The sequence below is a fragment of the Fundulus heteroclitus genome, unplaced genomic scaffold, assembly GCF_011125445.2.
Source record: "Fundulus heteroclitus isolate FHET01 unplaced genomic scaffold, MU-UCD_Fhet_4.1 scaffold_41, whole genome shotgun sequence".
Classification (NCBI taxonomy): domain Eukaryota; kingdom Metazoa; phylum Chordata; class Actinopteri; order Cyprinodontiformes; family Fundulidae; genus Fundulus; species Fundulus heteroclitus.
Window position 1 is genome coordinate 2807718 of NW_023396824.1, and position 15611 is coordinate 2823328.

The 15611-nt window shown below is 49.4% G+C and overlaps 2 protein-coding genes across 2 annotated transcripts in view; one reads left to right on the forward strand and one right to left on the reverse strand.

Annotated features, from left to right (window-relative positions):
• LOC105923631 (CST complex subunit CTC1) overlaps positions 1–892 on the reverse strand; it is a 75142-nt gene extending 74250 nt beyond the window's left edge. The window contains exon 1 of the mRNA XM_036131072.1: positions 719–892. The gene's annotated coding sequence lies outside the window, so the exon portion shown is untranslated. The remainder of the gene's footprint in view (positions 1–718) is intronic.
• LOC105924243 (high mobility group protein B3) lies at positions 268–12936 on the forward strand. Its single transcript, XM_036131146.1, has 5 exons — positions 268–407; positions 6141–6297; positions 7070–7221; positions 12324–12498; positions 12605–12936. The coding sequence occupies exons 2-5, from the start codon at positions 6148–6150 to the stop codon at positions 12728–12730; spliced, it is 603 nt and encodes a 200-aa protein (XP_035987039.1). The 5' UTR covers positions 268–407; positions 6141–6147; the 3' UTR covers positions 12731–12936.
• Positions 12937–15611: the final 2675 nt, after the last annotated feature.

The window sequence follows — 15611 nt, forward strand, 5'->3', positions numbered from 1 at the left end:
TTCTAATTTCTAATTGGTCAGTAAATCCGAGTTCCACAGCCACCGACCAATCAAGAGCAGATAAAAGCTCCAGCCCCGCCCACATGGAAGCGCTCATTGCTTGGCCTGATGTTGACAGCGGTTAATGGGCGGGGCCTGACAGTGACTCTTCACCAATCAGTGGCGAGCATTTACAAACTCTCCTTCCACTGCAGTTGAAGGGTCCGCCTTAGGCCCCGCCCCCTCAACGGGAACAACGAATGGGGGCGTTCCTGGTGGGCGTGGCTTCGCCTGCGTTCGACCCAGTTTGAAAGTGAAGCAACGGCTCCAGTCGCAGCTTCAGCCCCAAAACAACAACAACAGCCCGAACCTAGACCCAGAAAGCCCAGAGATCCGGTCCGAGTCCCCTGTCCCGGGCCTCCTACCGTGTGAGTACCCCTGTCCGTCATTCCTCAGCTGAACCGGTTAAGGGTAGATTTTTCCTGGAGATGGGCTCTGATTTACAGGGAGGATTCAGTGTTTTTCTGCCGGATAAAAAGCAGAGAATCGGTTTTAAAATGGCTGCTGTTTCTGTCAGACATGGGGAGATGGACCGGTTCTGGTAGACCCAGACTTCCAGAATTATTCTGGTGCTCACTCCCAGGGAACCGGTCCGAACGTGGAGATGTAAACACGAAACGCCCATTTTCCTCACTATAAATGCCAGGAAATAGCCGGATCCCCTTCATACAACACTGACCTCTCCGGGAAGTAGACGGAGCCTCCGTTCAAAATGCGCAGGAGCTGCAGAGTGTCGGTGTTTCCGTTGCTGGCCACAATGACCCCGTTTATTTTTTAAAGTTTAATTAATTTATTGCCACCGGCCCTCAGGCGTCAGCATTTAGACCGACTAAGGAGCGTTTCTGGCCGGTTCTCCGCTCCGCGGAGGGGGATGGGCCGCTCCGCAGAGGGCGGGAAATGGTGGCCCATTGTTCTTCATGCTAGCTCGGCCAGGCTAGCTGCGGCGGCCCGGGAGGAAGGGAGCGGGGGTTCGGCCCGGGTCCGGTACCAGAACCAGGCCCGGGAGGAGCACCGGGTCTCTGCTGGACCGGAACCGGGCAGAGGGGAGGCTTCAGGCCGGTCCCAGGCAGGAGAAAATGGATCCTCCGGTGGGGTTCTTTGTTCACAGAGAGCCGCAGAGAGAAGGGAGGGAGGCCGCCGAACAGAACCGAGCCTGAGTGGACCATACCCGCATAAATGTGGGACTGATGTCCGGGGAGACGGTTCCTATGGTCCAGAACCTCTTTAAAGTTCTGTTGTTTAAAATCAGAGGTCCAGTAACTCTGATAAGCAGGTTAATGGACCGGTTCTAATGGATCAGAACCAGTAAATTCTGTTTTTCACATCAGTAAAATAATTAAAATCCAGACAGAAATACCAGATCAGGTCCCATTAATGGACCAGAACTAATATTAGTTCTGGTTTGTGTGAAATCAACAGATTTCCAAACAGAACCGCTGGGTCCAATCAGAAGTTCTGACTTTCAGGCCTGTAAATGTCAGTAAGGCAGTAAAATGGACCTTTAAACTGGCTGGTGGTTCTGGTTCAGATCCAATTGGACCCTACAGCAGGTTCTGTTTATTAAGTCTCCACATGACTGGTTCCTCTGGTGAAGGTCCGGTCCAGTAGAATCTGGTCTAGGAATGGTACTGTTCACGTTTTAACTGGTACCGGTACCAGTGGTACCTGTTTGCAGGACTTTAGTGTGTTTATGTAGTAATAAATGTTATTTTAATGATAAAATCTCTAAATGTTTTAATTTAACTCGTTTACTTCTCAGTATATAAACCGGTTTTCATCTATAAATGGACCTTAATGAATCATTTATTAATTTTAATAGATTACCAGAATCCACATAAACTCATTTTAGCAGAACCTCAGTTATCAGAGAACAGAGTGAAGGAGGTAAATAAATGAAACTGAGGGAATAAAATTCTGGGAATAGTTTTAGTGAAACAGTTTCAGAGAAAAGAAACTATAAAAACATATTTTATCAATTTTAACAGAGTTGCTAAACTAGCAGCATTAGCTACATTTAAACCAGGGGTGTCAAACTCATTTTGGTTGAGGGGCCGCATTCAGCTTAATCTGATCTCCAGAGGGCCACACCAGTAAACTCATTGCAAGATTAAATAGAACTAATAAAAGTTTACTTTTTATTGATTTTTATATTAAATGAATTTCACATTTACACAATATATTATGAATAACCTCAGCGTTTTTAAAAATTGCAATTGTGCAATTACTTTTACTCAGTTAAACATTTACTTAAGTGCATTATGCATAAGAACTGATAAGTGATTCACATTTTTTGGAACTTATAAACTTGAGTGAACAAAATACATCAAACAGATAAAAATTAAGAAATGATTTAAAATCAATTTTCCACATCTGAAGCTCAGTGCTACCATCTGCTAATTAAAACACAGCGCCCCTCGTGGACAATATAGGAACTGCAGATTTTCAATTAAACAATGTACATGTTTTTTATCAATAATTGTTTTATCATTCTCTTCCTTTTATCTCCTCTTTCTTTCACCTTTTCTTTTGTTCTTCTTCTTCTTCCTTTCCTCTCCTACTTTCCCATTGTAGTGTCCATATTGAGATATAATAAAACTATTTACATTCATAAATCAAGCAGAGCACTGTGGCAAAAGCAGTACTGCTCCACTTGTGAAAGTCAAATCTGATGAGCTCTTTTTGCCATTAAGACAACAATTCTTATTGCCACATTGCCAGACAGGACACTGGGGAAAAAAAAGATTTATTTATTTATTTTTTTAATAATGATACTGCATTTAGCCACCGGGCCGGACTAAATTGTTCGCGTGCAGGAACTGGCCCGCGGGCCGTATGTTTGACACCCCTGATTTACACAGACGTAGGTAATAAGAATAAAGGCCGATCTGAATAAAAACGCGTCATGTTAACAAATCTGATTATTGTGATTAAACCAGGGGTTAAAGTTCTCCGTCGCTGTGACAGATGTCCGTCATTTGGAAAATTAGAGCAAATTGTTCCGTCTAGACTTTTTATTCAAGGTTTTAAACAGAAGCTGCTCTCAACCAATGAAACCTGGCAGAGCCAGGACATTAGCCAATCAGAAGGAGAGTAGGGCTGGTCTTTGTGAAGTGGACATCTGCCAATCTGAGCTTCATCGGTGCTCATCATTTATCATTCTAACTTTTGGAAGAGAATCTCAAACTGACTACAGATGCATGAATGAAAGTAGCGATTATCACATATTTTCTTTGGATTTATGAACCAGTAGGTCAGAAAGTTCAGCGGATTGACCATCTGACAACAACCTCCATCGGTAAGCAGTCTGTTGCTGCTCCTGCAGTTAATTAATGAATTATTTCCACCTGTGGCCACGTCACCTGTCAGTGTTAATTCTCTGGCTTCCAGTAATTTAGCTGATAAACGACCGACCAGGGATCTCCTCATGATTCACTGTTACGTTTTATTTAAAACTCAAAGAGTAAAGCGTTAGCTCAGGCTCATTTAGCATGACAGGCTTTTTTTTTTTTTTTGAGGAAGGGTCAGAATGTGAAACAATGTCTGTCATTTGACTGGGTCCGTTTAGGAAAAAGTAATAAAACAGAATAAATAATTTCTCCTGTGCTTTTCTGAACCATAGAAGGCAGAGCTGCAGTCAGAGCTGCTATCAGTCAATAGGCAGCAACGTCCGTCTAATGAGCCGCTGCTCACCAGGACACTCTATATAAAATGACAAGGATTTTGATTATTAAGGAGACTACATCAAAAACTAAACTGCAGCTCCAGCATGGAGAGCGGGTTCTAACTGGGTGAGACCAGAGGTGATTCTCAGAGCTTTTATGAAGTTCTTTTACTCTGACCCTAAAACACCTGACAGACTGCAGCCAAGATTACCTTCAACAATATTTAACTTTACAAAATACATTAAGAGCATTTTGCTAATTACAAATGTTCATATTTAAAAGCAAGTTATGTTTTTTCTGATAAACTTTGAGAAATGTATTAAACTTTAATTTAACATCCCACCCTTCATGGATTATCTATACCAGCTTTTCCCTACAGGTGTGACATGAAGCCGTATCTGATGGAGAAACGCAGCTCAACGTTACACGGGGGGGGGGGCTCTGGTCTCCAGTCACTGGGCTAAGATCTAACAGTTTTATTAAACTTCCAAAAAGCTAAATAATGCCTTTTTATTTCTCCTGAATGTGACAGAGAGCCAGTGGAGTTAATGTTCAGGTGTGAAGTAGATGATGTAATGATGAAGCTGCTGTCTTTGTACTAGTTGTAGATTATGGGGGACAGGGAGGGAAACTGTAAAGTGGACTATGGACCAGTTTGGATAAAGTGTGAAGGAAGAACTTGATGCTGCAGAGATGAAAGTTAACCAGGTGATGATGTAGAAAGTTTAGGAGAGGATGGAGAGGCTGTCCAGGATGACACCAAGGCTCTGAAGCTGAAAGGTGGACAGATATAGAAATGGTCACTGCATATTTTAACACTACCAGATTTGGTTAAAGTTGACTTCGCACAATAAGCAGGTGAGAACTGATGTGGCATTATTTCCACGGTCCTGGAATATATGGGCTGACTAGAAAAATGTTTCAGTCAAACTGATTATTTTTGCTTTAACCCCTGGATTAAACTCTGACAGACATAAATTATAATCTGAGGGGAACGCTGTTTATGCCGATTAATAATTCTTCTCTGACCCCCAGTGGGTGAAGGCAGATCATCCTCTATTACCATCTAACATAGAAAGTACTCCTGGGTCAATGTGAGCTTCTGTGCTTTCTGTGTCTCTGCTCTGTCTTCTCTAACATAGAAAGTACTCCTGGGTCAATGTGAGCTTCTGAGCTTTCTGTGTCTCTGCTCTGTCTTCTCTAACATAGAAAGTACTCCTGGGTCAATGTGAGCTTCTGAGCTTTCTGTGTCTCTGCTCTGTCTTCTCTAACATAGAAAGTACTCCTGGGTCAATGTGAGCTTCTGAGCTTTCTGTGTCTCTGCTCTGTCTTCTCTAACATAGAAAGTACTCCTGGGTCAATGTGAGCTTCTGTGCTTTCTGTGTCTCTGCTCTGTCTTCTCTAACATAGAAAGTACTCCTGGGTCAATGTGAGCTTCTGTGCTTTCTGTGTATCTGCTCTGTCTTCTCTAACATAGAAAGTACTCCTGGGTCAATGTGAGCTTCTGAGCTTTCTGTGTCTCTGCTCTGTCTTCTCTAACATAGAAAGTACTCCTGGGTCAATGTGAGCTTCTGTGCTTTCTGTGTCTCTACTCTGTCTTCTCTAACATAGAAAGTACTCCTGGGTCAATGTGAGCTTCTGAGCTTTCTGTGTCTCTGCTCTGTCTTCTCTAACATAGAAAGTACTCCTGGGTCAATGTGAGCTTCTGAGCTTTCTGTGTCTCTGCTCTGTCTTCTCTACCATAGAAAGTACTCCTGGGTCAATGTGAGCTTCTGAGCTTTCTGTGTCTCTGCTCTGTCTTCTCTAACATAGAAAGTACTCCTGGGTCAATGTGAGCTTCTGAGCTTTCTGTGTCTCTGCTCTGTCTTCTCTAAGCCCCAGTGGGTGGAGGCAGATGAGCGTTCACACTGAGCCTGGTTCTGGTTCTGCTGGAGGTTCTCCTCCCTGTTAAAGGGGAGTTTTCCTCTCCACTGTCGCTTCATGCATGCTCAGTATGAGGGATTGCTGCAAAGCCATCAACAATGCAGACGACTGTCCACTGTGGCTCTACGCTCTTTCAGGAGGAGTGAATGCTGCTTGGAGAGACTTGATGCAACCTGCTGGGTTTCCTTAGAGAGGAAACTTTCTCACCAACCTGGAGGATCTGATGGAAGCTGACTTTGGAAAGAGACTTGATGATGACGTGATGTTAATTGGAGCTTTATGAATAACATTTAATTGAACTAATAATCCGATCAACGTCTGTCAGGGTCCAGTTGTTCTGAACGAGGCTAAAAGACCCAGGATGTGTCCCTGATGTAAACGTGACGCATTACTGCCATGTTGAGTCAGGAAGCTAAACTCTGTGTTCCTGATACCATGTTCTGTCGGTACCTGTACAAGTAGAGAGTCCGGTACCGGTCCAGGTTCTGCGTGGTGACCCGGTTCTGTCCTCCTCAGAGCCATCATGATGCGTAAAGACGTGAACAAGCCGAAGGGGAAGACGTCGGCCTACGCCTTCTTCGTCCAGACGTGTCGGGAGGAACACCGCAAGAAGAACCCGGAGCAGTCGGTCAACTTCGCCGAGTTCTCCAAGAAATGCTCCGAGAGGTGGAAGGTGAGACCTGGTGGGGGGGGGGGGGGAGACGGGTCAGAGGGGTAGAACCGGGTCAGAATCTTTGGTGAGACCTTGTTAGTCCCATCCTGGGGGTTCTCCTCTGATTAGAGCCGTTGTCCTTCCTGGGTTCTCCAGAAGATGTTTCAGAACCATCAGTGATGGACCTCCTGCTGGACCTCCTGGTCCAGACCAGAGACCTGGTTCTGGTCTCATTAGAACATGTATTAATGGTCCATTTCTGGACCACTGCTGGTTCTGAAGCAAAGCTACGGTTCTAACAGGGATCAGAAGGTAGGAGGTTCTGATTGGACCATAGCTAGAATATCTGGGGGTTCTGACTGTGACCAGTTTCAGGTGTTCTGAAGCTCAGGTTAACAACAGAACCGTCTGGTGGTTCTGACCCGACTGGGCTGAAGCTGGTTGACTGAAAGCTAGAACAGCTCTTTGCTGTTTTAATGCAGGAACCAGAACCAGAGGGAAGAAGTTCTGCCGGTTCCTTGATGGGTCAGTGGGTCTGACCAGGATTTACTTTAATATAACAAATAATAATAATTTAACTGTATTAACCGAATAAAGCAGAAGATTCTGGGTGAGGGTTCAGAACCTCTGGTTAATCAGCTGGTTGTACAGGGTCAGTCAGTACCAGCCGACCCGTTTCCAGTTTCAGGTTCAGAACCTCTGGTTAATCAGCTGTTGTTCTTGTCCGATGGACCCTGACAGCCTTCAGCTTCGCGGTTCTGGTCCGGTTCTGACCCGGTTCCCTGTGTTCCAGGCGCTGTCCCCCAGCGAGAAGAAGCGGTTCGAGGACATGGCCAAGGCCGACAAGGTGCGCTACAACCGGGAGATGAGGGACTACGTCCCCCCCAAAGGCTTCGGCAAGAGGGGCCGCAAGAGGAAAGACCCCAACGCCCCCAAGAGGCCCCCGTGAGTACCTCACCAGAACCGGGTCAGCTGGTTCTGACCGGGTCCGTTGGCTAGTTACTGGTAGTTAGCTCCTGGAAGACCCCAACGCCCCCAAGAGGCCCCCGTGAGTACCTCACCAGAACCGGGTCAGCTGGTTCTGACCGGGTCCATTGGCTAGTTACTGGCAGTTAGCTCCTGGAAGACCCCAACGCCCCCAAGAGGCCCCCGTGAGTACCTCACCAGAACCGGGTCAGCTGGTTCTGACCGGGTCCGTTGGCTAGTTACTGGTAGTTAGCTCCTAGAAGACCCCAACGCCCCCAAGAGGCCCCCGTGAGTACCTCACCAGAACCGGGTCAGCTGGTTCTGACCGGGTTCGTTGGTTAATTACTGGTAGTTAGCTCCTGGAAGACCCCAACGCCCCCAAGAGGCCCCCGTGAGTACCTCACCAGAACCGGGTCAGCTGGTTCTGACCGGGTTCGTTGGTTAATTACTGGTAGTTAGCTCCTGGAAGACCCCAACGCCCCCAAGAGGCCCCCGTGAGTACCAGAACCGGGTCAGCTGGTTCTGACCGGGTTCGTTAGTTAGTTACTGGTAGTTAGCTCCTGGAAGACCCCAACGCCCCCAAGAGGCCCCCGTGAGTACCAGAACCGGGTCAGCAGGTTCTGACCGGGTTCGTTGGTTAATTACTGGTAGTTAGCTCCTAGAAGACCCCAACGCCCCCAAGAGGCCCCCGTGAGTACCTCACCAGAACCGGGTCAGCTGGTTCTGACCGGGTTCGTTGGTTAATTACTGGTAGTTAGCTCCTGGAAGACCCCAACGCCCCCAAGAGGCCCCCGTGAGTACCTCACCAGAACCGGGTCAGCTGGTTCTGACCAGGTCCATTGGTTAGTAACTGGTAGTTAGCTCCTGGAAGACCCCAACGCCCCCAAGAGGCCCCCATGAGTACCAGAACCGGGTCAGCTGGTTCTGACCGGGTCCGTTGGTTTTAGTTACTGGTAGTTAGCTCCTAGAAGACCCCAACGCCCCCAAGAGGCCCCCGTGAGTACCTCACCAGAACCGGGTCAGCTGGTTCTGACCGGGTCCGTTGGTTAGTTACTGGTAGTTAGCTCCTAGAAGAGCCCAACGCCCCCAAGAGGCCCCCTGAGTACCTCACCAGAACCGGGTCAGCTGGTTCTGACCAGGTCCATTGGTTAGTTACTGGTAGTTAGCTCCTAGAAGACCCCAACGCCCCCAAGAGGCCCCCGTGAGTACCTCACCAGAACCGGGTCAGCTGGTTCTGACTGGGTCTGTTGGTTAATTACTGGTAGTTAGCTCCTGGAAGACCCCAATGCCCCCAAGAGGCCCCCGTGAGTACCTCACCAGAACCGGGTCAGCTGGTTCTGACCAGGTCCATTGGTTAGTTACTGGTAGTTAGCTCCTAGAAAAGCCCAACGCCCCCAAGAGGCCCCCTGAGTACCTCACCAGAACCGGGTCAGCTGGTTCTGACCGGGTCCGTTGGTTAATTACTGGTAGTTAGCTCCTAGAAGACCCCAACGCCCCCAAGAGGCCCCCGTGAGTACCTCACCAGAACCGGGTCAGCTGGTTCTGACCAGGTCCGTTGGTTAATTACTGATAGTTAGCTCCTAGAAGACCCCAATGCCCCCAAGAGGCCCCCATGAGTACCTCACCAGAACCGGGTCAGCTGGTTCTGACCGGGTCCATTGGTTAGTTACTGGTAGTTAGCTCCTAGAAGAGCCCAAGAGGCCCCCGTGAGTACCTCACCAGAACCGGGTCAGCTGGTTCTGACCGGGTCCATTGGTTAATTACTGGTAGTTAGCTCCTAGAAGAGCCCAAGAGGCCCCCGTGAGTACCTCACCAGAACCGGGTCAGCTGGTTCTGACCGGGTCCGTTGGTTAGTTACTGGTAGTTAGCTCCTGGAAGACCCCAACGCCCCCAAGAGGCCCCCGTGAGTACCTCACCAGAACCGGGTCAGCTGGTTCTGACCGGGTCCGTTGGTTAATTACTGGTAGTTAGCTCCTAGAAGACCCCAACGCCCCCAAGAGGCCCCCGTGAGTACCTCACCAGAACCGGGTCAGCTGGTTCTGACCAGGTCCGTTGGTTAATTACTGATAGTTAGCTCCTAGAAGACCCCAATGCCCCCAAGAGGCCCCCGTGAGTACCTCACCAGAACCGGGTCAGCTGGTTCTGACCGGGTCCGTTGGTTAATTACTGGTAGTTAGCTCCTAGAAGAGCCCAAGAGGCCCCCGTGAGTACCTCACCAGAACCGGGTCAGCTGGTTCTGACCGGGTCCGTTGGTTAGTTACTGGTAGTTAGCTCCTGGAAGACCCCAACGCCCCCAAGAGGCCCCCTGAGTACCTCACCAGAACCGGGTCAGCTGGTTCTGACCGGGTCCATTGGCTAGTTACTGGCAGTTAGCTCCTGGAAGACCCCAACGCCCCCAAGAGGCCCCCGTGAGTACCTCACCAGAACCGGGTCAGCTGGTTCTGACCGGGTCCGTTGGCTAGTTACTGGTAGTTAGCTCCTGGAAGACCCCAACGCCCCCAAGAGGCCCCCGTGAGTACCTCACCAGAACCGGGTCAGCTGGTTCTGACCGGGTCCGTTGGCTAGTTACTGGTAGTTAGCTCCTGGAAGAGCCCAGGCTGCAGGAACATGATGATAGTTAAACCACCAGAACCGCTGCTGGACGAGATCAGGTGTCGTCCAGCAGCGGTTCTGACCCAAACTACAGTAACCTGATGGTGGGTTAGCCACCAGAACCACAGGAGCAGAGGGGATTCTGGGAAGATGTGTCTGGTTCCCCTGGCTGGATTCTGGACCTGCTGTCAGCAGCGGTTCTGTTCAGTGGTGACCTCTGTCTGATCAGATCCGTTCATCAGGTTCTATCCAGGAACAGAACCTGCTGGAAGGAGGATGGGTGGTTCTGGCAGACAGAACCTGGACTGGATATAAACGGACCCTCAGGGTTTCTGGACGGAGCTGAAACCAGAACCCCCAGAACTAAAGAGGTGGAGGAGAACGGGTCCAGGTCCAGACCTGCTTCTCTGAGGTGGACGACGGTACTGGTCCAGGTGTGGTCAGGGTCACCTGGAGATGAGAACATCTTCATACCTGGTGACTGGGGTGGAGGTCCAGGAGGTACCAGGAGGACCTCAGAACAGAACCAGACGTCCTCCAGGAGTTCAACCAGCACCAGAGGAGGGTATAAAGTTATAGATGGAGCAGGTTCTCTGTTAGGACCTCTTCAGGACCTCAGAACAGAACCAGACCTGCTGGTACCGTCAGTGATGATCAGGGAGTCACCATGGAGACCAGAGGAGATCCTCTCCACAGGGAGCAGCAGTGGTTGATACATCCAACCAGAGCTGATTAACCCTTTACTAACCCAGAGAACCTGATGGTCCTCAGGAGGACTAAAGCAGGAACAGGTGATGGCTCCACCTGCTCAGGTCCTCCTCTCTCTGACTCCACCCTGACTCCTGCACCAGTGATGGAGACAGCAGGAGGAGGTCCTCCTAGACCTCAGCCTCATGGTGGACAGATGTGAACACCTGGATGATCATCAGAACAACCCCCCCCGCCTCCATCCAGGTGTAGCTACGTCTATAGATGGAGCTGACAGATGGTGAAACAGAGAGAACTCCTGGTCTCCATAGTGGAGTCTACAGCAGAGAACGTCTTCCATCACACCTACAGGCCTTCAGGGTTCTCTCTGACTGGGTTCTAGAAAGCTTGGACCAACCAGCATCCCATAATCCTCCTGTCCTCTGAGAGACGGGCCTCAGCCAATCAGAGATCAGTTCCCCTGGTCCAGCAGCTCGTTAGTCACCAATCAGCAGCAGGTTCTTTATTCCAGCCTCAGTGAGACCAGAGGAGCTGACTGGACCGCTGGTTCCCTGTCGGTTCTGGTTCTGACTGCTGCATTCTGGGTATTCATCTTTATTCACCTCTGGGGACGGTGCAGCTCGTCTTCTTTGATTCTTATAGGTAAACTGCTCTGAAGGTGCATTTAAAGACCGTCTGAAACCCTCTACTTCCCCCGCTTACACCCAGTGGTGCGTTCAGGGCTTGTCGTCAGTGTCTGGATAGAAGAAAGCTGGTAGCTGCAGGTTCTCCAGGCTCTGTAATCACTGTTCCTCTGGTGAACCTGAGCTTTGGCTGCTGCTGTCGTTTCTGTAGGTTTCTAGAGACCATAAATGCATCATCCTGGGAGACAGCGCTGAGGGATTAGAACCTCTCACCTGTCCTGGAAGACAGCGCTGAGGGATTAGAACCTCTCACCTGTCCTGGAAGACAGCGCTGAGGGATTAGAACCTCTCACCTGTCCTGGAAGACAGCGCTGAGGGATTAGAACCTCTCACCTGTCCTGGGAGACAGCGCTGAGGGATTAGAACCTCTCACCTGTCCTGGAAGACAGCGCTGAGGGATTAGAACCTCTCACCTGTCCTGGAAGACAGCGCTGAGGGATTAGAACCTCTCACCTGTCCTGGAAGACAGCGCTGAGGGATTAGAACCTCTCACCTGTCCTGGGAGACAGCACTGAGGGATTAGAACCTCTCACCTGTCCTGGAAGACAGCGCTGAGGGATTAGAACCTCTCACCTGTCCTGGAAGACAGCGCTGAGGGATTAGAACCTCTCACCTGTCCTGGAAGACAGCGCTGAGGGATTAGAACCTCTCACCTGTCCTGGGAGACAGCGCTGAGGGATTAGAACCTCTCTACCTGTCCTGGAAGACAGCGCTGAGGGATTAGAACCTCTCTACCTGTCCTGGAAGACAGCGCTGAGGGATTAGAACCTCTCACCTGTCCTGGGAGACAGCGCTGAGGGATTAGAACCTCTCTACCTGTCCTGGAAGACAGCGCTGAGGGATTAGAACCTCTCTACCTGTCCTGGAAGACAGCGCTGAGGGATTAGAACCTCTCACCTGTCCTGGAAGACAGCGCTGAGGGATTAGAACCTCTCTACCTGTCCTGGAAGACAGCGCTGAGGGATTAGAGTCTCTCTGCTGACCCTGACTCTATAGCAAGCGACTGTGAGTCTGGTCAGGTGTTCCTGAGACCTTCTCACCTGTCCTCTGACAGAACCACCCTGTTCCTAACGCTCCACCCTGGTTCTGGTTCTGCAGGTCGGCGTTCTTCGTGTTCTGCAGCGAGTACCGGCCCAGCGTGAAGCAGCAGTACCCGGGTCTGTCCATAGGCGACTGCGCCAAGAAGCTGGGAGAGATGTGGAGCAAGCTGAGCCAGTCTGAGAAGCTGCCCTACGAGGAGAAGGCCCAGAAGCTCAGGGAGAAGTACGACCGGGTGAGTGGCTCCTCCAGAACCATCAGAACCTCTGAGAACCTCCAGAACCTCTGAGAACCTCCAGAACCTCCACCATAACCATAACCCTGACCTCTCCCCCTGACAGGACATGGTGGCGTACCGCGGAGGAGGAACCTTCGCCAGGAACCCTGACTCCTCAGCCCAGGGAGGAGAGGAGGAGGAGGATGAAGAGGGAGAGGAGGATGAGGAGGAGGAGGAAGACGACGAGTAGAAGGAGGAGGAGGAAGAGGAGGAGGTGGTGTGTGTTTCAGAGGAGCCGCTGGGAGGAGGTCAGAGGTCAGGTCCAGTCAGACAGGCTAGAGGTCAGAACGTGGTCCAGTCAGGAAGGTCAGGTTCCAGTCCTGCAGCAGGTAGGGAGGAGGAAGGTTCTGCTGGTTCTGGATCAGCCTGGAATGGGTCACCATGTTCTGATTGACCTTCATCAGAACCTCTGTTCCTCTGAACCCGATGGTCTCTGGTTCTGGAGCTTGTTCTCTAGAACATCTGGCTGCTGATGGACTGAACAGCTGGTTTAGCTTAGTGTGGATGATCCAGAACCAGAACTCCAGAACCAGAACTCTCAGCAGGTCTCCACTGTTTCAGCTGCTCCTTCACTGTAGACCTGGTTCTGACAGAACCAGACCCGGTTCTCTGATCCAGGATCAGCGTTTCCATTCTGGATGGTCCGTTCAGACACAGCAGCAGCTCAGAGTTCTGGTCCAGTACTGGTCCGGTTCTGGTCCGGCTCTGGTCCGGTTCTGTTCCGGTTCTGGTCCGGTTCTGGTCCGGTTCTGGTCCAGACCCAGAGAACCTGCAGAGGACGCGTCATGTGACCCAGCAGAGGTCATGTGACCTGACTGAAGGCTGGTACTCTGCTCCATAGACATCATCTACATAGACACCTGGGTGGGCGGGGTCTGCCTCTGCTGCGATGCGTCAGAGCGTCCGCCATGTTGGATGGGGCAAATCTGCAGTTAGACTGAGTCACTTAAACAGCATCAGAGGGACTTTAATCTAGGCATATACTTTGTATTCGTAATATTTTAATTTTTGTAATATTACGAGTTTATTTTCGTATCCCTTTGGCTTCATTCTCCTGACTTTATTCTTGTAAAGAATAAAAAATAATCCAACCTGGCCCTATTACTATATTACTTTATTGTCCTAGGACTTTTATTTCTCATATTAGTAACTTTCTCTTTAATCCTCCTCCAAAGCGTGTGTTCCTAATCTGTGTCTATAGCAGATCTTAAAAGGTTCACATGTGACACGGTTTATATATACATAAATAAAACGGTTGGTACATTTCCATGCAGCACAGGAATGAGGCGTCTTCTCTGATCCACGTTCACTACAACAGAACTTAACTTCTCTCTGCCACACACAACATGGCGGTGACGCTGACCTATATGATGTCTATGCTCAGCTCCTACCATGACTCCGCTGACCTTTAACCCCATAGAGGAGTGCAGCTATGGCCTACATTTCCTCTGACTCTTTCCTACATTTCCCACAATTCCTGGCAGGTTGGAGCAGCTCAGAGTTTCAGCTCAGTGTCACGTTTAAAACAGTTTGGTGTGAAGACTTCCTCCTGCTGAGCAGTTTATAGTGGGAGACAGAGTTTACGGTTATAACAATTAAGCTCCGGTCAGCGCACCTGTGAGCGTACCTGTGGTCAGCGCACCTGTGGTCATAGAACGTGTCAGCGTACCTGTCAGCGTACCTGTGGTCAGCGTACCTGTGGTCATAGAACCTGTCAGCACAGATGTGTGAGGGTGTTGACCAGCAGCGGTGGCTCTGAAACAGGAGAGCTGGCTGACTTGTAGCCTGTCATTCTGACTAGGGTTGGGTCATGTGACTCGGTAGTGACTGGGTCATGTGACCATGTGATCATGTGGCGTGGTCATGTGACCAGACTGGCAGCGGTGGCTCTGAAACACACAGGGACCTCAGAGAGTGTGTTACCGAGTGTGTGAGAACAGTGTGTGTGTTTGTGTGTGTGTGACGTTAAACTGTCAGACAGTAGACCCCCCCCCCTCACTGTTACCATGGTTACCCTGCACCCCCCCCCCCCCCCCCCTGTGATCCCTCTTGATGTTTTTCATTTTCTCAGTGTTTCTGTTCCTTGTTCACTGTCAGAGTAGAAACTGCAGCTTTTATAATAAAACTACCAACTGCAGCTGGTTCTGGTTCTGTGTGTCAGTTCTTTGTTCTGCTGGGTCAGGACCGGGTCACCCGGTCCACTGTCGGTTCCTCCTGACAGAACCAGGACCCCATCCACCAGGAGCTGGACGCTCTTCCCCCTGAAAGGTAGAGAAGGTGGAGCTGTAATAGATGATGTAATATATGGTGTAGTACCTGTGTGTGCCAGTGAGGGCGCTGTGGTGCTGCTACAGCTAAAGAGCAGAAGACAACAGAGGAAGGAGGCGCTAGAACTGATGATGGAGGCTACAGAGGAGAAGAACATTAGATAAGGTGACCAGATTTCTAAAATCATATCTGGGGACATTTTTAGCTCGTGGATAAAAATCAATAAATCTCATCAAGATGAAATTAGGAAACGGGGACAATAATGGTTTCATTTATTTATTAATATTTAAACAACAAATCAAGCAGGAATGTGCCTCTCCACACTTTTACTATATCTATATAAGATTAATAGAGTGAATACATCAATATTGTTATTAATAGAAAACTAGAACTGTGTCTCTGGGCTGGGGCAAAGTAGTGTGGGGGGGGGGAGTGGAGGGGTCAAGGGTCGTTAGCAGGGCTTTCCAGTTTTGTGGGACCCAAAGAGCTCTGCTGCCTCCTAAGAGGAAAGTGACATGAGGAAAAGAAAAACCAATAAATACAAACATTTAGCCTGTGGCTGTCTGTGGAGACAGAGTTCCCCCAGCTTTTAAAGAAGTGTAACAAATACTTTTTGTTTCTGTTCACATCTAACATACCTATGAGAAAAAGGTTTTTCTGCGTTAACATTTTAAAAAGAAGTAGCAGTCCAGCCTGCAGGTAAAGGATGATAAATGTTTCTTACTGTCACCTGACAGCATCAGGGTACTGAGCTTCTCAAAGAAGCAGATTAATTTCTCCCACTAAGGAGCTATAAGCACAGC

Coding starts and splice junctions, on each gene's coding strand:
- LOC105924243 (XM_036131146.1), top strand. CDS start 6,148: ATGATGCGTAAAGACGTGAACAAGCCGAAGGGGAAGACGTCGGCCTAC. Junction 6,298..7,069: donor AATGCTCCGAGAGGTGGAAG/GTGAGACCTGGT, acceptor CCTGTGTTCCAG/GCGCTGTCCCCCAGCGAGAA. Junction 12,499..12,604: donor TCAGGGAGAAGTACGACCGG/GTGAGTGGCTCC, acceptor TCCCCCTGACAG/GACATGGTGGCGTACCGCGG.